Source organism: Oncorhynchus clarkii, chromosome 20 (assembly GCF_045791955.1).
Source record: "Oncorhynchus clarkii lewisi isolate Uvic-CL-2024 chromosome 20, UVic_Ocla_1.0, whole genome shotgun sequence".
In the NCBI taxonomy this organism is placed as follows: Eukaryota; Metazoa; Chordata; class Actinopteri; order Salmoniformes; family Salmonidae; genus Oncorhynchus; species Oncorhynchus clarkii.
Genome location: NC_092166.1, coordinates 66,540,641 through 66,562,278, shown reverse-complemented (window position 1 = coordinate 66,562,278; position 21,638 = coordinate 66,540,641). Strand labels below are relative to the sequence as shown.

Here is a 21,638-nt window from a genome sequence, read left to right as displayed (position 1 = left end):
GTTTTTTGGGTCTTTGTGATTTCACCGCAGAGGCCGTGCAAGAATTCCTGTCGGTGAATGTACCGCCATCACAGGCCCCTGAGCCTGTGTAGGGATGGATGTATTTTGGAGTGGACTGTGATTGAAGAAGTGGGATGGGTTTCCTTAGTTGACATGTTTTTGTTTGTATGATGTCATTTTCCAACTTTCCCGCAATGTTTTTTTTGTTTCTTATTCAATATCCAGTCCAGCTGGTGGCGGTAATGCACCATTAACATTGGATGCCAACCGTCGTTAAACCCCATCGAAGAAGAAGAAGTTCTGCTACTTAGTTTCTACTGCTTGCAAGCTTCCTTTTTTGTGCTTTTATTTCGAGATTTGCCAATAACAATTATGTCTATGTCTCTGTCCAGTTTCGAGGAGCGTCTGTCCAAACTGGTGAGACATACTGTACGAGAACTTTTACAACCCTTCGATGCGGTTGTATTCAGAGAAGCACGCAAAAGAAAACAACTGAAGGGAGATATCACGGATATCACGAAATTTGAACATCGATACTGACATGAAAGAAACATGGAAAAAGATTTGGAACCGGTATGTTCGCAATCTGAAAAGGGTGAAGGAGACAAGGAATGGGGCTGCCTCTGGTGTCCAACAAAAGTCATCTAAAATAAATCAAATCAAAATCAAATCCAATTCATTGGTCACATACACGTGTTCAGCAGATGTTATTGCGGGTGTAGCGAAATGCTTGTGTTTCTAGCTCCAACAGTGCAGTAATATCTAACAAGTAATATCTAACAATTTCATAACAATACACACAAATCTAAGTAAAGGAATGGAATTAAGAATATATAAATATATGGACGAGCAATGTCAGAGCGGCATAGACTAAGATACAGTAGAATAGAATAGAATACAGTATATACAGTGGGGGGAAAAAGTATTTAGTCAGCCACCAATTGTGCAAGTTCTCCCACTTAAAAAGATGAGAGAGGCCTGTAATTTTCATCATAGGTACACTTCAACTATGACAGACAAAATTAGAACAGCCCTACATACCAACAGCCCCAAAACATCACTGCTCTAGAGGAGATCTGCATGGAGGAATTGGCCAAAATACCAGCAACAGTGTGTGAAAACCTTGTGAAGACTTACAGAAAACGTTTGACCTCTGTCATTGCCAACAAAGGGTATATAACAAAGTATTGAGATAAACTTTTGTTCTTTAAGAGGAGCATCACAGGTCTGTTAGAGCCAGAAATCTTGCTTGTTTGTAGGTGACCAAATACTTATTTTCCACCATAATTTGCAAATAAATTTATTAAAAATCCTACAATGTGATTTTCTGGATTTTTTTTCTCATTTTGTCTGTCATAGTTGAAGTGTACCTATGATGAAAATTACAGGCCTCTCTCATCTTTTTAAGTGGGAGAACTTGCACAATTGGTGGCTGACTAAATACTTTTTTGCCCCACTGTACACATGAGATGAGTAATGCAAAATATGTAAACGTTATTAAAGTGACTAGTGTTCCATTATTAATGTGGCCAGTGATTTAAAGTCTATGTGCTAGTGATGGTTAAGTAACAGTCTGATGACCAGTCTACGGTTTTACTGGCTATAAAAACGGAGTCATTACTAAATTAAGTAATGTAACAAATCCAACATTAAACCTTGTAAACAATTCATTTAGACCCAGCGTTTATTTGTAACAGGTGTTAATTTTCTGAAATGTGTGCCGTTGTCCGGCTAATGAAAGGGACAATCGGCTATTTGAGACTCTTATGTTTAATTGAAGTTTTACGGTATTTTCTTTATGCGGATTCCAGAGTAATGGAATTAACACAGCCTCTAATCTGGTTTAACCAGGCTAGAATACATGTGGAATGACCACAGCCTCTAATCTGGTTTAACCAGGCTACAATACATGTGGAATGACCGCAGCCTCTAATCTGGTTTAACCAGGCTAGAATACATGTGGAATGACCGCAGACTCTAATCTGGTTTAACCAGGCTACAATACATGTGGAATGACCGCAGCCTCTAATCTGGTTTAACCAGGCTACAATACATGTGGAATGACCGCAGCCTCTAATCTGGTTTAACCAGGCTAGAATACATGTGGAATGACCGCAGCCTCTAATCTGGTTTAACCAGGCTACAATACATGTGGAATGACCGCAGCCTCTAATCTGGTTTAACCAGGCTACAATAGATGTGGAATGACCGCAGCCTCTAATCTGGTTTAACCAGGCTAGAATACATGTGGAATGACCGCAGACTCTAATCTGGTTTAACCAGGCTACAATACATGTGGAATGACCGCAGCCTCTAATCTGGTTTAACCAGGCTACAATACATGTGGAATGACCGCAGCCTCTAATCTGGTTTAACCAGGCTACAATACATGTGGAATGACCGCAGCCTCTAATCTGGTTTAACCAGGCTACAATACGTGTGCTGACTGTTTTCTATAACCACTTCCATATATCCTAATTTTAGAGAACTTGGTTTACTTTGACACCGGGGCTTGGTGGAGATTCTCAGATAGCCAGCCAGGCTGAAAGAAGAATCGTTTGCATCGGGACAAAAGATGTCTGCCAACCACGTCTAGCCGTCCAATCTCAATTGTACGCCACAAACACGTGTTTCTATAAAAAGCACTTTAAGAGGCCGCTCACACGTTCTATAAGTGTGCCATGGCTGCGTGGAGTGATATAGGCCGAATGAACAGACGTTCAGTTATGCACTTACACACTACTAGTGCACACACACATACACCGATCTTTCTGCCTTATGGCTTTGCCTACAGAGACTCCTTGGGAATAATGTTCCGCTTCAGTGCCTACAAACAATCCCTTCCTCCAGACCTCCTCCTTTCTGTTGTCTTCATTCCTCCTTCCTTCCTCCCTCCTTTGCTACCTCCTTCATCTGTTTATCAGTGGTTCTCTCATCTCTGCCTCTCTCCCCATCTTATATAGATGAAAGAACCATTGTGTGTGAGCCATTGAAATAAACAACATGGTGTTGATTCAACAGCAGACGTCCTACGATATGGGACATGAGTATTCTTGTGGCTGGAGTTATGAGGAAAAAGCATGTGGGGTGTTTCTCCTTCTTTCCCATCCAATGTAGAGATGATATTGAATATCTACAGTGCATTTGGAAAGTATTCAGACCCCTTCCCTTTTTCCACATTTTGTTATGTTAAACTGAGCAAGGCCTTGGTCAGGAAGGTGACCAAGAACCCGATGGTCACTCTGACAGAGCCACAGAGTTCCTCTGTAGAGATGGGAGAACCTTCCAGCAGGACAACCATCTTTGCAGCACTCCACCAATCAGGCCTTTATGATAGAGTGGCCAGACGGAAGCCACTCCTCAGTATAAGACACCTGACAGCCCGCTTGGAGTTTGCCAAAAGGCAGCTAAAGTAGCCTCATACCATGAGAAACAAGATTCTCTGCTTTGATGAAATCAAGAGTGAACTCTTTTTTTCTTATTGCCATTCATCACATCTGGAGTAAACCTGGCACCATCCCTACGGTGAAGCATGGTGGTGGCAGCATCATGCTGTGGGGATGTTTTTCAGAGGCAGGGACTGGGAGACTAGTCAGGATCGAGGCAAAGATGAACAGAGAAAAGTACAGAGAGATCCTTGATAAAAACCCGCTCCAGAGCGCTCAGGACCTCAGACTGGGGCAATGGTTTACCTTTCAACAGGACAATGACCCTAAGCACACAGCCAAGACAATGCAGGAGTGGCTTCGGGACTCTCTGAATGTCTCTGAATGTCCTTGAGTGGCCCAGCCAGAGCCAAGATTTGAACCCGATCGAACATCTCTGGAGAGACCTGAAAATGGCTGTGCAGCGATGCTCCCCATCCAACCTGACAGAGCTTGAGAGGATCTGCAGATAAGAATTGGAGAAGCTCCCTAAGTACAGATGTGCCAAGCTTGTAGCGTCATACCCAAGAAGACTAGAGGCTGTAATCCCTGCCAACGGTGCTTCAACAAAGTACTGAGTAAAGGGTCTGAATAATTATGTAAATGTGATATTTCAGTTTTTTTTTTAAATACGTTTTCAAAAAGATCTAGAAACCTGTTTTTGCTTTGTCATTATGGGGTATTTTGTGTAGATTGATGAGTTTAAAAATATATATATTTAATACATTTTAGAATAAGGCTGTAATGTAACAAAAGGTGTAAAAAGTCAAGGGGTGTGAATACTTTCCGAATGCACTGAAAGTCCTTTCATTTGATGTCTTTATGTTTATTAAAGTCTACACTGAGCTAAGCTTTTGTCCTTTGACTTGTGATTATGTCATTTGAAACATTTTCACTCAATTGCTGAGATTTTCTCTGGCTCGTGTGATGGGGTTGGGCCGGGAAATGGGACAGTGGTCAGGGTTTAAAACTATGGCTCTACTGTTGTGGAACTACATTTGACCTGTCTATCCTCCTGGGAAAAAGAGAAACTGAGCGCTGCTAGTTTTGGCCTGGCAGTTTAGGTCTAAGCATGGTTTGTCTGAAGTATGACCATTGTATTCTCTCAAGTTACTTTTGTTGGCTTGTCTGTCTGTTTGTTTGTTTGTTTGTTTCGCTGTCGATAAAGTGGATTCTGCCTCTGGGTATGAGTTTAGATTGTTAATGTTACTTGTTTCTGTGGGCTCTGTCTCTCCCTGAGGTTTCAAACTGTGGCTAGGTTAGCTATAAGGGTCCGCAGATGGATGATAGGATCGTTAAATTACATACATTTTTAGATCAGGAAAATAACTTCCCACAAGTCCACTTGCCATATGTGTAATGCGGTTACAAAATGAACAAACACTGTTAGTCCAGTTGTAATGGAAAACCAAGACCCTTCTCATTTGATGGATATTTTATGGCTTTGTCCGCAAGCATATCGATCTTTTCACACGGCTTACGGCTTTTCAGATTTGCTGTCTCGTTTTCTCTCCTCCTCTCTCTCTCTTTCTTTCTCTCTCTCTCTCTTGTTCTCTCCCTCCTCTCCTCATCTCCTCCCCCATTTCCCTCCTTTACTCTCTCTCCCCCCTGTCTCTCCCCCAAACAGCAGTGTGTAACCTAATTGTCATAGCTCACAGTGATTCACTTTAGACTACTTAGCTCCTGTGTTGACTAGTTGAGATGTCTATTCCATGTAGTCATCCTCATCCTATGCCTCATACGTAATCCGTTGAGGAGCGGTGGTCACATACACACACATACACACACACACACACACGCGTGCGCACACACCCACACACACACACACACAGACACACGCACACACACACACACACACACACACACACACACACACACACACACACGCGCGCGCGTGCGCACACACCCACACACACACACACACACACACCCACACACACACACACACACACACACACACACACACACACACACCCACACACACACACACACACACACACACACACACACACACAAACAGTGCCACAGGCAAGCAGGCCCCCTCTGGCCCAGCAGAAGGTCATTAACCTCAATCTGTCTCCATCCAGATAGGGTTCTGTTGATTAGCATCGCTCCTTATTGCCATCTATGGAGCTGGGACTGCAAATGTACTGTTGTTGTGTTCACATGGGCTGTCTGTCCTTCTGTCCACCCCTGGGACTGATCTTACAAGACAAGTCACTATACTGTATTATGTAATGTAGGCATCAAGGTTTATTCTTGTCTAATGTCCATAAACAGACCTTTGACCAAAGCAAAGTGAATGCGACCAGCAATGGGATCCTTTTACAGACTCCCTTGTGTGTATTGGTATTTCTCATTTTCTTACTGTCTATGCATTTTATATCAAAGCACAAACACGGTTGTTCTTTTGTTATCAAGGCCAGGCTTTATAAGGTGTGTGTGAGAGAGTGTTTGTTTGCCAAGCACGGCTCCACCAATGTTTTGTGAACTAGGACGACAGGACAAGTGTATTCATGCAGCAGGCCAGTGAAATTCCCTCCAGCAGAGCATAGTGGATGCCTGCTATAGTAACCGGGTTGGACAGGGGTGGCTGTGTGGGGGTCTGCGATGGATGGGGGATGGGTCTCCTCTTTGTTGTGTGGTAGGAGTATCACACACTGACCTCTCCAAGGCCCCTGGGGTGAGGGTTGGGGTTCAGGGTCTGGGAGGAGGGTTAAGGGAATGGGTAAATACTCCAACCTTGATTGTACACAGCATAAAGGCATGAACAGATCGCTGGGATTGTTGAGCGTCTGCCGGGCGAGAGTACTTAGCACGTCTGAATAGAGTCTCGACCGTAATTGCAAACTGATTCTACGTGTAGAAACGGGAGAAAATGACAGCGGCTGTCGCCAACGCCGGGTGGTCCCTATAATAACGAACCACGCGAATGAACAGTAGACTGACGATCGGTCTTGTTAGTTTCCTCCTTAAATGTTGCCCTGGTGGAGATACCTACCTGACTCTGCTGGGATGGTCAAATTAACTCTTGCTTTACTAACTAAGAATATACCCACTGGGCCCACATTGGTTGAATCCATGTTGTTTCCATGTAATTTTAATGAAATGGAATAGACGTTGAATTGACATCTGTACCCAGTGGGTTGCCTAAGGTTGGTGACAATACTGAAGTTATTCTTCTCACACACGCGTGTGCGGATGCGCCCACACAACCACAGACACACGCACACACACACCCTCACACACCACCTCATTTGCCCCCAGAGATGGCCTGTGTTGAATAACACAGTGCAGGCTAGCATGACAGATTCTCAGAGGCCTTTAGTATTGGGTTGTAGTAGTGATGCAGAATTGTAGAGTAGGAGACAGAAGAACTTTCCCATCCCCCTCTTCCCGTCTCATCCATAACCCATGACTCCTCCGCTTTCCACTTCTCTAGCTTTCCTCTTCCCTGCCCTCCTCTCCCTGTCCTCTGCTCTGCTCTGCAGGGACTTTATGGTGTCCTAGCTGTACATGGGCAGGGCTCTATGCACATCTCCGCCTAAATTGAACAAAGTAGGCGCACACAAACAAATTTAGGAGCACAATTAAAATTAAAATATAAAAAATATATATTTGAGGTAATAAATCCTTAGACTCCTTATTTTGCTGCGCGACCTGGAATTTTACTTTAGTAACACCAGTGTGCGGCACGTAGCCTAGTGGTTAGACCGTTAGACCGTTGGGCCAGTAACCGAAAGGTTGCTGGATCAAATCCCTGAGCTGACAAGGTAAAAATCTGTCATTCTGTGCCTGAGCACGGGAGTTAACCCACTGTTCCATGGGTGCTGAAGACTTGCATATTGATTATGTCAGCCCCCCGCACCTCTCAGATTCAGAAGGGCTGGGTTAAATGCGGAAGACACATTTCAGTTGAAGGCATTCAGTTGTACAACTGACAACATATCCCTCTTTCCCCTTCCCCCTAAAATGGTCGCACTGTAGAGCCCTGATAGGCAGGCCCAGCTGAGTGCACTCTTCTGGAAACACCCTCCACGTGTCAGAGTAGAACAGTCAGAGACTGGGAGAATTAAGGAAGACACTGGGGCAGACTGCTTCATTGGCATTTAGAGAGGGGGTGTTGCCCCTCACCTGCCTTGTAATTATTCCGTCTTTACTGCCTCAACTGTATCCAAACTCCCAGAGCAAGTTCTCAAGGCAGTGTGTGTAGGTTAGTGATGCGGGCTGGACGGTTTCAAGTAAAGGTCAACCGATTAACCGGAAGGGCCGATTTCAAGTTTTCATAACAATCGGAAATTGGTATTTTTGGACACCTATTTGGCCAATTATTTTTTACACCTTTATTTAACTAAGCAAGTCAGTTAAGAACACATTCTTATTTTCAATGACGGCCTAGGAACGGTGGGTTAACTGCCCTGTTCAGTGGCAGAATGACAGATTTTTACCTTGTCAGCTCGGGGATTCGTTTTTGCAACCTTCCGGTTACTAGACCAACACTCTAACCACCTGCCTTACTTTGCACTCCACGAGGAGCCTGCATGGCAGGCTGACTACCTGTTACACGAGGGTAGCAAGAAGCCAAGGTAAGTTCCTAGCTAGCATTAAACGTATCTTATAAAAAACAATCAATCTTAACATAATCACTAGTTAACTACACATGGTTGATGATATTACTAGTTTATCTATCGTATCCTGCGTTGCATATAATCGATGCGGTGCCTGTTAATTTCTCAACGAATCACAGCCTACTTCTCCAAACAGGTGATGATTTAGCACTGTCGTTGCACCAAACCTAACCATAAACATCAATGTCTTTCTTTAAAATCAGTACACAAGTATATATATTTAAACCTGCATATTTAGTTAATATTGCCTGCTAACATGACTTTCTTTTAACGAGGGAAATTGTGTCACTTCTCTTGCGTTCCGTGCAAGCAGTCAGGGTATATGCAGCAGTTTGGGCCGCCTGGCTCGTTGCAAACTGTGTGAAGTCCATTTATTCCTAACAAAGACCGTCATTAATTTGCCAGAATTGTACATAAGTATGACATAACATTGAAGGTTGTACAATGTAACAGCAATATTTAGACTTAGGGATGCCACCAGTTAGATAAAATACGGAACGGTTATGTATTTCACTGAAAGAATAAACGTTCTGTTTTCAAAATGATTGTTTCCGGATTCGACCATATCAATGACCAAAGTCTGTTATTTCTGTGTGTTATTATGTTATAATTAAGTCTATAATTTGATATTTGATAGAGTAGTCTGACTGAGCGATGGTAGGAGGCAGCAGGCTCGTAAGCATTCATTCAAACAGCACTCTTCGCTGTGCTTCAAGCATTGAGCTGTTTATGACTTCAAGCCTCTCAACTCCCGAGATTAGGCTGGTGTAACCGATGTGAAATGGCTAGCTAGTTAGCTGGGTGCGCGCTAATAGTGTTTCAATCGGTGACGTCACTCGCTCTGAGACTTGGAGTAGTTGTTCGCCTTGCTCTGCAAGGGCCACGGCTTTTGTGGAGCGATGGGTAACGATGCTTCGAGGGTCTCTGTTGTCGATGTGTTCCTGGTTCGAGCCCGGGTAGGGGCGAGGAGAGGGATAGAAGCTATACTGTTACACTGGCAATACTAAAGTGCCTATAAGAACATTCAATAGTCAAAGGTTAATGAAATACAAATGGTATAGAGAGAAATAGTCCTGTAATTCCTATTATAACTACAACCCAAAACTTCTTACCTGGGAATATTGAGGACTCATGTAAAAAGGAACCACCAAATTGAACATGTTTCATTTTTTATTTGAGGCTAAATTGATTTTATTGATGTATTATATTAAGGTAAAAGAAAAGTGTTCATTCAGTATTGTTGTAATTGTCATTATTTCAAATAAATCGGTATCGGCTTTTTTTGGTCCTCCAATAATCGTTATCGGTCAACCTCTAGTTTCAAGGTCATTAAATATTATGTGGCTTAAGGGTGGGTTGAATAAAGAGAAACAATACCTTAAAAAAATCCATAAATGTATAATTATTGTTACATTTATATAGGCTACATTGAGATTTTTCTTTTATTATTTTAAGCTATTTTAAGCCTAAACTTTAGGGTTTAACTGTACGTGCGCCAAACAGCCCACACAGCCAATGGGCAGAAAAAGTTAACGTCAATCTACAGAGTTAAAATGGACATTTTTGAAGTTAATTCAGTAAGATAAAAGCTGTGAAAAGAGAGTTGAAAATAAAGAGAAGGGAGGGCCAGAAAGTACTGTTTGAAAAAGATTTGGTGAGGTAGTAAAAGATTGTGAGGCTCTATACATATTTTACAGTCACAAGATCGGACTTCAAATAGGCCTATGGCATGTCAAGGGAACTGTAGCCTACTGTTTAGATGGGTTAAATGGAAACTGAAATCTGGACATTGACTAACCAGAATAGCCTACAGTTTTTTGGCAAACTCCAAAGACCTCTCACAGGTGTTGCTCGCGGTTTGAGCAAGAAAACAATAACTTATTTGATAAATGTAATGAAGTGCTGCCCATAGCCTATAGATGAAGGGCCTACATGTATCAGATTTCACAGTGAATGCTTTTGTTTATACGTTTTGTGCAAATGAATTGAACATCGCCAAAAGCATCATCAAAAAATATTGCGCCTCTGGCGTAACGGACATTCTGGGGTAATAAATAGATAACCTTTCTCTTGTAATACTCGTCTCGTGCGAATAGGACTATAGCCTTAATAATTACTCCTGCAGAATTAAGCATTTACAGTGCCTTGCGAAAGTATTCGGCCCCCTTGAACTTTGTGACCTTTTGCCACATTTCAGGCTTCAAACATAAAGATATAAAACTGTATTTTTTTGTGAAGAATCAACAACAAGTGGGACACAATCATGAAGTGGAACGACATTTATTGGATATTTCATACTTTTTTAACAAATCAAAAACTGAAAAATTGGACATGCAAAATTATTCAGCCCCCTTAAGTTAATACTTTGTAGCGCCACCTTTTGCTGCGATTACAGCTGTAAGTCGCTTGGGGTATGTCTCTATCAGTTTTGCACATCGAGAGACTGAATTTTTTTCCCATTCCTCCTTGCAAAACAGCTCGAGCTCAGTGAGGTTGGATGGAGAGCATTTGTGAACAGCAGTTTTCAGTTCATTCCACAGATTCTCGATTGGATTCAGGTCTGGACTTTGACTTGGCCATTCTAACACCTGGATATGTTTATTTTTGAACCATTCCATTGTAGATTTTGCTTTATGTTTTGGATCATTGTCTTGTTGGAAGACAAATCTCCGTCCCAGTCTCAGGTCTTTTGCAGACTCCATCGGGTTTTCTTCCAGAATGGTCCTGTATTTGGCTCCATTCATCTTCCCATCAATTTTAACCATCTTCCCTGTCCCTGCTGAAGAAAAGCAGGCCCAAACCATGATGCTGCCACCACCATGTTTGACAGTGGGGATGGTGTGTTCAGGGTGATGAGCTGTGTTGCTTTTACGCCAAACGTAACGTTTTGCATTGTTGCCAAAAAGTTCAATTTTGGTTTCATCTGACCAGAGCACCTTCTTCCACATGTTTGGTGTGTCTCCCAGGTGGCTTGTGGCAAACTTTAAACAACACTTTTTATGGATATCTTTAAGAAATGGCTTTCTTATTGCCACTCTTCCATAACGGCCAGATTTGTGCAATATACGACTGATTGTTGTCCTATGGACAGAGTCTCCCACCTCAGCTGTAGATCTCTGCAGTTCATCCAGAGTGATCATGGGCCTCTTGGCTGCATCTCTGATCAGTCTTCTCCTTGTATGAGCTGAACGTTTAGAGGGACGGCCAGGTCTTGGTAGATTTGCAGTGGTCTGATACTCCTTCCATTTCAATATTATCGCTTGCACAGTGCTCCTTGGGATGTTTAAAGCTTGGGAAATATTTTTGTATCCAAATCCGGCTTTAAACTTCTTCACAACATTATCTCGGACCTGCCTGGTGTGTTCCTTGTTCTTCATGATGCTCTCTGCGCTTTTAACGGACCTCTGAGACTATCACAGTGCAGGTGCATTTATACAGAGACTTGATTACACACATGTGGATTGTATTTATCATCATTAGTCATTTAGGTCAACATTGGATCATTCAGAGATCCCCACTGAACTTCTGGAGAGAGTTTGCTCCACTGAAAGTAAAGGGGCTGAATAATTATGCACGCCCAATTTTTCAGTTTTTGATTTGTTAAAAAAGTTTGAAATATCCAATAAATGTCGTTCCACTTCATGATTGTGTCCCACTTGTTGTTGATTCTTCACAAAAAAATACAGTTTTATATCTTTATGTTTGAAGCCTGAAATGTGGCAAAAGGTCGCAAAGTTCAAGGGGGCCGAATACTTTTGCAAGGCACTGTATTGCATTAAAATTATACACCAAATGTAGGCAAAATTTGGTCTTAGAAACAGGAGTGGAGAAATATGATATATTTATTTATGCATCTTGAGAGAATGCAATGCTCAGTTAGATACCATCTGTAGAGGTCCTGTCTGCATCATAAAAGCTGATAGTATTTCAACCACGTAAAATATGTATCGAAGCCGAACTGAAATCTTATCTAAAACGCGTTGGGTCATTTTCACAGCATTCTTTGTTTCCTTATGACTGGTCAAACTAATGTAATTTTGACGTTTTGCACAGAAAATCTTTCCCCCTTTATTTTGCTTTATTGTATTTTCTCCCCAGTCCCTAAATGTCTTTGCTCAGCGAAAGATGAGAGAGAGAGAACTTCACCGATGTCAACTAGATTGAAGAGAAGAAAAAAAAGAGAAGCTATATGTATCTAATTATAGACAAGTTGACAAGCAAATAGCCTACCAAAATGCCAGAAATGTTCACTTTATCACATATAGTTGGGCGGTTGCAGATGAACAAACAGCTGACCCGCGCACCACTAGTGTAGGTCTTCACTTGCCTGTAGTATGTTGTGTTTGTAAAAGTGTACTCTCCACTGTCAGAGCACAGGAGCACATAAGCTTATAAGCTTGCTTGCATCTTCTTTAAATCACTGACGTGACTCTCGTTCATCCCCTGTCCTCGTCAGTATATGTCACTAGTGTGTTCAAAGCTGTCATCAAGGCTAAGGGTGGCAACTTTGAAGAATCTAAAATCTATTTTGATTTGTTTAACACTTTTTTTGTTACTACATGATTCCACATGTGTTATTTAATAGTTTTGATGTCTTCACTGTTATTCTACGAGCTCGATGCCTTTTGTGCTCGCTTTGAGGCGGGCGGCACTGGGGCATGCACGGGAGCGCCAGCTGTTCTGGATGACTGTGTGATGGCACTCTTGGTGGCCGATGTGGACAAGGCCTTTGAGCAGGTCGGCCCTCGCAGGGCAGCTGGGCGGACAGATTGCCGGGACGTGTGCTCGGAGCATGCGCGGACCGGCTGTCGGGTGTCTTCACTGACATTTTCAGCCTCTCTCTGATCGAGTCTCAAGTGCCTACGTGTTTCGGACCGCCATGCTTACATCAACGGCATCCTCCCAGACACCCGAGACTCACTCCAATTCGCATACAGCCCCAACAGATTCACAGATGACGCAATCTCACTCCACACTGCCGTTTCTCACCTGGACAAAAGGAACACCTATGTGGGAATTCTGTTCATTGACTACAGCTCAGCGTTCAACACCATAGTGTCCACGAAGCTCATCACTAAGCTAAGGACTCTGGGAATAAATACCTCCCACTGCACCTGGATCCTGGGCTTTCTGACAGGCTGCCCTCAGGTGGTAAGAGTAGGCAACAACACGTCTGCCACGCTGATCCTTAACACTGGGGCCCCTCAGGGGTGTGTACTTAGTCCCCTCCTGTATTCCCTGTTCACCCACGACTGCGTGGCCAAACACGACTCCAACACCATCATTAAGTTTGCTGACAACACAACAGTGGTAGGCCTGATCACCGACAACGATGAGACAGCCTATAGGGAGGAGGTTAGAGACCTGGCAGTGTGGTGCCAGGACAACAACATCTCCCTCAATGTGAGCAAGACTAAGGAGTTGATAGTGGACTACAGGAAAAGGCAGGCCGAACAGTCCCCCATTAACATCGACGGGGCTGTAGTGGAGCGAGTCGAGAGTTTTAAGTTCCTTGGTGTCCACATCACCAACAAAATATCATCGTCCAAATATACCAAGACAGCCGTAAAGAGGGCACGACAAAACCTTTTCCCCCTCAGGAGACTGTAGGGATTTGGCATGGCTCCCCAGATCCTCAAGAGGAACTGCGGCTGCACCATCGAGAGCATCCTGACCGGTTGCATCGCCGCCTGGTGTGGCAACTGCTCGGTATCTGACCGTGGGGCGCTGCGGAGGGTAGTGCGGGCCCGGTACATCGCTGGGGCCAGGCTTCCTGCCATCCAGGACCTATATAATATAATAGGAAAGCCCATAAAATTGTCAGAGACTCCAGTCACCCAAGTTATGAACTGTTTTCTCTGCTACCGCACGGCAAGCAGTACCGGAGCGTCAAGTCTAGGACCAAAACAGCTTCTACCCCCAAGCCATAAGACTGCTGAACAATTCATAAAATTGCCACCTGTCACGCCCTGGCCTTAGTTATCTTTGTTTTCTTTATTATTTTGGTTAGGTCAGGGTGTGACATGGGGGATTTATGTGTTTTGTCTGGTCTAGGGGTTTTGTATGTTTATGGGGTGTTTTCTAGTCTAGGTGTTTATGTAAGTCTATGGTTGCCTAGATTGGTTCTCAATTAGAGGCAGGTGTTTATCGTTGTCTCTGATTGGGAACCGTATTTAGGCAGCCATGTTCTTTGGGTATTTTGTGGGTGATTGTTTCCTGTGTCTGTGCCACACGGGACTGTTTCGGTGCCAGTTCACTTTGTTATTTTCTATTTGTGTTCATGTTCATGTTGAGTTTTCTTATTAAATACCATGGACACTTACCACGCCGCATATTGGTCCGATCCTTGCTACACCTCCTCTTCAGAGGAAGAGGAGGAAATCTGTCGTGACACCACCGGACAATTTACAGTGACCCACCCCCCTCCCTTTTGTACACTGTTGCTACTCGCTGTTTGTTTGTTGCCTGTGCATGGTCGCTTCGCCCCGACCTACATGTACAGATTGCCTCGGCTGGCCTGTACCCCCGCACACTGACTCGGTACCGGTGTCCCTTGTATATAGCCTCGTTATTCTTATTGTGTTACTTTTTATTATTACTTTTTATTTTAGTCTACTTGGTAAATATTTTCTTCTTCTTGAACTGCACTGTTGTTTAAGGGCTTGTAAGTAAGCATTTCACGGTAAAGTCTACACTTGTTGTATTCGGCGCATGTGACAAGGTTTGATTTGATTTGACTTCTCAAACCCCAAACCCTGGGCTGGTCTACTTGATCTGTTCCCTTTTGGCAGCACATGATGCTGCCTCTTTTGTCCCAACAGTCCCATGCTCCCTTGGTGCAGCAGTGTGAGAACCAGTGCTTGTAAGCTACAACCTGTTCCCGTCCAGCCTCAGCCTGTAAATGGTTGAGGCTATTCAAGACGGTGTGTGATAGACGGCTGAAAAGGCTGTCTGTCTGTCTCAGCTGGGACTGGGAGTGGTACTTATAGCAAGACTGCTCTCGACGTCAAGTCCAGTTAACCTGACAGGAATGAATGGACGAAACCAGACTGCATTATCCAAATTGTCGGTCACGATGCTGAGAAACTGCAATCGGCTATTAGTTAGTTAGGCTAGTCGTTGCTGTGGCTGAAGCACCTCTTTTGTTCTCCCATGTCCTTATCATGGCCGACTCCTGCCCCCCCGCCCGCCCCCCTCTCTCTTCCGCTATCTTTCTCCTCTACCCCATTCTCTCTTTCTCATCTCTCCACACACCATGTTGTTTTTCTATACTCATCATCCAATATTATGTTTTACTCCCTCCTCCACCCCCTCTCCTCCCTTCCTTCCCTCTCTCCCTGGGAATTAATTTCTGCTGAGCTACATCTTCCTATCTTCCTCTCCTCCATCACTGCCTCCAAGTCCCCCCCTCCCCCCATCAAGGGATGAGGTAGAAACAAAAAGTGGGGATGTGGTGGTGGTGGGTGAGTGGAGGAAGGAGGGTGTTGCCTGCTTAGTCCAAGCCCAGTAGAAACTGGGGCAGCTCTGAGCTCTGCAAAGCAAACCCATCGATGCTCACCTCTGCGTTTATTTCTGTAGTAAAACAAGTTACAAATGATGGATGAAACGTAGCACATTGGAGTAAAATGATTGTATCAGTCTAAAATATTTTGTATGAATAATGGTGTGTGTTTCTGGCCTGAGAGTGATAAATTGTGTCTTCAGGGAGAATGATCAAGCTATCTACTATAAAATTACATTTTACTCTGATGCCTCTGTGGAGGTTAGTGATGGTCTCTTCTCTCAGTGTGTGTGTGTGTGTGTGTGTGTGGGGGGGGGGGGGGGGGTACCAATAATCCCCAAAAGTTTCCACAAAGATAGGCGTTAGGTTTAGAGTGAGGTTTAGGGTTAGGGGTTAGGGAAAATAGAATTTTGAATTTAGGTCCCTACAAGGATAGTAAAACATATGCAGTGTGTGTGTGTGTGTATTTCCCAGCTCACTGACTTGCCTCAGTGCAGAATACAGTTGATCCCATTATAATTTTAAAAGATGTATGTATTTTTCCACCCCCACTCTTTTACATGAGAGAAATTACAGGAGAAAGGGAGACAGAGAAAGAGAGAGAGTGGGGAGTGATTTTGTTAAAACCGTGAGTACAGACACTAAATCAACTCTCCAACTCTTCATAATATCCTAGTTTATTATTTGAATGCCTTATAGCTCTTAGCCCTATCCTCACCACATTCCATATTCTCTCTCTCTGCATATTTCTTTTCTGTCATCCACCACATAGGCCTATTCATTCCTTACCTCCGTACCTCCCTGTTTGCTCAAGAGGAATCACAAGATGCAGTGTGTGTAGCTTCAGCAGGGCTGCCTGTCACATGCTGCTTAATTCAAATAGGCTGGGAGTGATAATTCCCCTTTTCACTCATCCTCAGTGCTCCCTCGACAGAGACCAAGGGCAACCACCAAACCTGGCCGTTGCCATGGCGATGTGAAGGGGGGCGGGGGGAAGGTTAGTGGAGCTCATTTGCCCCTTCCCAACTCCCATCTCCCAGCCAAGTGGTTTCATTCCGACCCCTCCCCATAATCTCACCCCAACAGCCCCCCTGTAGCCCCCATCTCATCTAATATCCTCACCTAAAATGCACTGTAGGACCCCCTCCATCTTCTCTCATCCCCCTTTTGAGTACTTCTCACTCCAGGGTGGTTAACCCTCCACCTCCAAGTCACTCCCGCACTCAGGGTCATCACCCCCATCCAACCCCCACCCCTTAACCTAACCAGGGTCCGATTTGATTTGTTTTACCAAGAGCACCTTTTAACCCATTTAAGCTAAGTGGGTGCCTTTTTTTTACCACACACACACAGAGACACCAATAAACATCTGTGCTACAGCGAACAGACTGTTTCTCTCTACACACATGCTCACACCTCTATCATCAAACATGTTCTACGGTAGGGATGGGCATCTGCAGCCCCTCATGAAGAGTTCAGATTTTGTGGTCCCCACCCCCATCAAAAGTTGCCCATCCCTGTTCTACAGGGGATGGGTGGGCAGTATGACAGAAGGGTAAGAAAAGGGGGGATGGTGATGAGGGTCCTATGGTCTTTTGATTGAACTGCCCCCTCTGGACACTTCCTCTATGGTAGCATCCCAAATGGTACCCCTATATAGTGGACTACAGGGCTCTGATCAAAAATAGTGGACAACATGCAGAATGGGGTGTCATTTGGAATACAGCCTATGTTTTATAGCTGGGTATTGATTTCACCAGATGAGCCCTTTATCCCCTTACCTCCCCCTCTCTGCAGGAGAGGCATGTAGCCAAGGAAATGGGACATGAGGCATCAGGCATCCTTCCCTCACTCCTCAACAGATGGAGGTGAGGTTGGAGGATTAGGAAGACGGGGCATAATGGGGATTAATCAGGATGCAAAGAGGCGTGAGGAATTAAGATAACTAGCCTGGTATGTATGCATACTGTACGCATTGAGGTATTATGGTTATGAGCTTACATTCAGAACAGCTCTAACTATAATGCCCTCAATAGTATTACAGAACAGGTGACATCATCACAGCACGTAAACAGACAGATGGCTATGGACAGACAGGAAGACAAGCAGAAAGGCAAACAGGCAGAAAGGCAAACAGACATACAGGCAGGCAGGCAGGCTGGCAGACATACAGCCATACGGACAGACAGATAGACAAATGTAAGATTGACAAAAAGGGTGAGACAGAGAAAGAGGCATAATAATAGGTAACAACAAATAATACTATTGCTGTCTTGGGTTGCTGTCTGGGTAGCTATTCTTGTCCCATCCCCTTCACCTCTCTCTGGAGGAGGGAGGGATGGTGTGAGGGAGTGAGGAGGGATGGGGAAGGAATAAGAGAGGGGTATGAGAAAGCACCTGCTCCCCAGATGAAACTGAAGGAAGAAGGGATCCTCTCTCCTCTCTACTCACCTCTCCCCTCCTCTCATCTCCTCTCTTTTCCTCTCTACTCTCCCTTCCTCTCCTCTCCCCTCCTCTCTTCTCCTCTCTTCTCACCTCACCTCTCTGCTCCTCCCCTCCTCTCATCTCCTCTCCCCTCCTCTCTACACACCTCTCCTCTTTTCACCTCTCTACTCACCTCTCCCCTCCTCCTCTCCTTTCCCCTCCCCTCCCCTCCTCTCTTCTCCTCTCTACTCACCTCTCCCCTCCTCTACACACCTCTCTCCTCCTCTCCACACACCTCTCCCCTCCTCTCATCTCCTCTCCCCGCCTCTCATCTCCTCTCCCCGCCTCTCATCTCCTCTCCGCTCCTCTCCCCTGCTCTCTTCTCCTCTCTACTCACCTCTCCCCTCCTCTCATCTCCTCTCCCCTCCTCTTCTCTCCTCTCCCCTTCCATCCCCTCCTCTCTTCTCCTCTCTACTCACCTCTCCCCTCCTCTCATCTCCTCTCCCTGCCTCTCATCTCCTCCCCCCTCCTCTCATCTCCTCTCCCCTCCTCTCCCCTGCTCTCTTCACCTCTCCCCTCCTCTCTTCTCTCTCCTACTCTCTTCTCCTCTCTACTCACCTTTCCCCTCCTCTCATCTCCTCTACCCTCCTCTCCCCTTCTCTCCCCTCCTCTCTTCTCCTCTCTACTCACCTCTCCCCTCCTTTCTACTCACCTCTCCCCTCCTCTCATCTCCTCTCCCCACCTTTCATCTCCTCTCCCCTCCTCTCTTATCCTCTCTCCCCTCCTCTCCCCTCTTCTCACCTCCTCTCATCTCCTTTCCCTTCCTCTCATCTCCTCTCCCCTCCTCTCATCTCCTCTCCCCTCCTCTCATCTCCTCTCCCCTCCCCTCCTCTCATCTCCTCTCCCCTCCCCTACTCTCTTATCCTCTCTACTCACCTCTCCTCTCCTCTCCTCTCCTCTCCTCTCCTCTCTTCTCATTTCCTCTCCCCACCTCTCCACTCCTCTCATCTCTTCTCATTTCCTCTCCCCACCTCTCCACTCCTCTCATCTCCTCTCCCCTCCTCTCTTCTCCTCTCATCTCCTCTCATCTCCTCTCACAGGTTCATGACTACATTTCTCGTCCTCTGGCTCTTATCCACACACATGCATAAATCACACATTCAAATGATGTGCCATTTATGCAGAATACTTTGCTCTCCTCATTCAATTACATTTCAATCCAATTTAATGGCTTTATTGGCATGGGAAACATATGTTAACATTGCCAGAGCAAGTGAACTAGATAATAAAGAAAAGGGAAATAAACAATACAAATGGACAGTAAATATTATACTCACAAAAGTTCCACAAGAATAAAGACATTACAAATGTCATATTATGTGCAAATAGTTAAAGTACAAAAGGGAAAAAAATAAACATAAATATGGGTTGTATTTACAATCGTGTTTGTTCTTAACTGGTTGCCCTTTTCACAAATCTTGCTGCTGTGATGGCACACTGTGGTATTTCACCCAATAGATATGGGAGTTTATCAAAATTGGGTTTGTTCAAATTCTTTGTGTATCTGTGTTCTCTGACTGTCATCACTCAAGCTTCATTCAATCTTTATCTGGATCCTCAAAGGATCAGAGAGTGATGAGTGTCAATGCTGATGCTGTGTGTTTGATGTACCTATGCATCAGTATGCAAACTGAACAAATGCTCAAAGAAATTACATCTAAAATTGCTGTAGTGAATGAGTTGCCATGCAGAGTGAGTCCCGAGGTTGAGGATACCTTCTACTGTGTGTTCTGTTTTTGACATTGACATTGATATCCAGTTATTTAACTCTCTCTCTCTCTCTCTCTCTCTCTCTCTCTCTCTCTCTCTCATATATATATATATATATATATATATATACTCTCTTTTTCTATCTCTATCCTCTATCACCCCCCCGTCTCTCTTGCTCTCTCTCCATCTCTCCCAATAGTCGTTAATCTTCCTGGGCTGTGTGGCGGCTGCGGGCCTGGGCCTGAATCTGCTCTGTCTGGCTATCTACCTGAGCTGTCTGTGCTGCTGTCGGAAAGACGAGGAGGAGGAGAGCAAGAGGCCCAACTCCTGCTGTGTCACCTGGTCCGCCGTCGTCGCTGGACTCATCAGCTGGTGAGAAAGACACTATTACAATTACTAACCCACCTACTGTCTGTCATTTTAGTCTGTTATGGGACTAGTGGCGGGCTCATAGTCCTGAGAAAATAGAAAATGTCCACAGACAATAGGGTAGGTAGGCGGCCACAGCACTCCAAATGTTTCATTAATAAAAGGCATCCGTGTAAGGGAATTTCCTCTTTTTTCACCCAACTTTGAACCTCAATCCAATGACATGGTGACATTTTCTGTGGATTTCACGTTAATTGACAACTCAACCAAATGTAAATCAAAACTAGAAGTTCAACTGACGTCTGTACCCAGTGGGTTGTTTCCCCTCATCAATGTTGTTATATATCAAGGGAAGTACTTAGAATGACATTAGCTGAAAGAATTCCCTTTGATCAAAGACAAGGAGACAAACAAAAATGTACTTCAAATAACTTTTCACTACCTCACTCTCTTTGTGGTAAAACTTTACAAAGGCTTGAATTATCTAATAGAATCTGTCTGCCAATAGGGTCTGCGGGGAACCCCTTGGCATGTGGGTTACATCATCTGATCTGTATTGATAAGTTTCAGGATCATTGTCATCTCCTGGAAAGTGTCCCAAATGGATATACAGGACCGGCGCCGACAGAGATGGCCGCCTCGCTTCGCGTTCCTAGGAAACTATGCAGTTTTTTGTTTTTTTACGTGTTATTTCTTACATTAGTACCCCAGGTCATCTTAGGTTTCATTACATACAGTCGAGAAGAACTACTGAATATAAGATCAGCATCAACTCACCATCAGTACGACCAAGAATATGTTTTTCGCGACGCGGATCCTGTGTTCTGCCTTACAAACAGGACAACGGAGTGGATCCTATGCAGCGACCCAAAAAAACGACTCCGAAAGAGAGGGAAACGAGGCGGTCTTCTGGTCAGACTCCGGAGACGGGCACAGCGCGCACCACTCCCTAGCATTCTTCTTGCCAATGTCCAGTCTCTTGACAACAAGGTTGATGAAATCCGAGCAAGGGTAGCATTCCAGAGGGACATCAGAGACTGTAACGTTCTTTGCTTCACGGAAACGTGGCTTACTGGAGAGACGCAATCCGAAGCGGTGCAGCCAACAGGTTTCTCCACGCATCGCGCAGACAGGAAAAAACATCTTTCTGGTAAAAAGAGGGGCGGGGGCGTATGCCTTATGACTAACGTGACATGGTGCGATGAAAGAAACATACAGGAACTCAAATCCTTCTGTTCACCTGATTTAGAATTACTCACAATCAAATGTAGACCGCATTATCTACCAAGAGAATTCTCTTCGATTATAATCACAGCCGTATATATCCCCCCCCAAGCAGACACATCGATGGCTCTGAACAAACTTTATTTAACTCTCTGCAAACTGGAAACAATTTATCCGGAGGCTGCATTCATTGTAGCTGGGGATTTTAACAAGGCTAATCTGAAAACAAGACTCCCCAAATTTTATCAGCATATCGATTGCGCAACCAGGGGAGGAAAGACCTTGGACCATTGTTAC

The 21,638-nt window shown here is 44.5% G+C and overlaps 1 protein-coding gene across 2 annotated transcripts in view; it reads left to right on the top strand.

Annotated features, from left to right (window-relative positions):
- Nucleotides 1-21,638, top strand: part of LOC139376782 (tweety family member 2) — a 117,154-nt gene that overhangs the window by 15,751 nt on the left and 79,765 nt on the right. For both annotated transcript variants that reach the window (XM_071119709.1, XM_071119708.1), the window contains exon 2: nucleotides 19,948-20,120. In XM_071119709.1, the coding sequence (XP_070975810.1) occupies nucleotides 19,948-20,120 (173 nt within the window). The remainder of the gene's footprint in view (nucleotides 1-19,947; nucleotides 20,121-21,638) is intronic.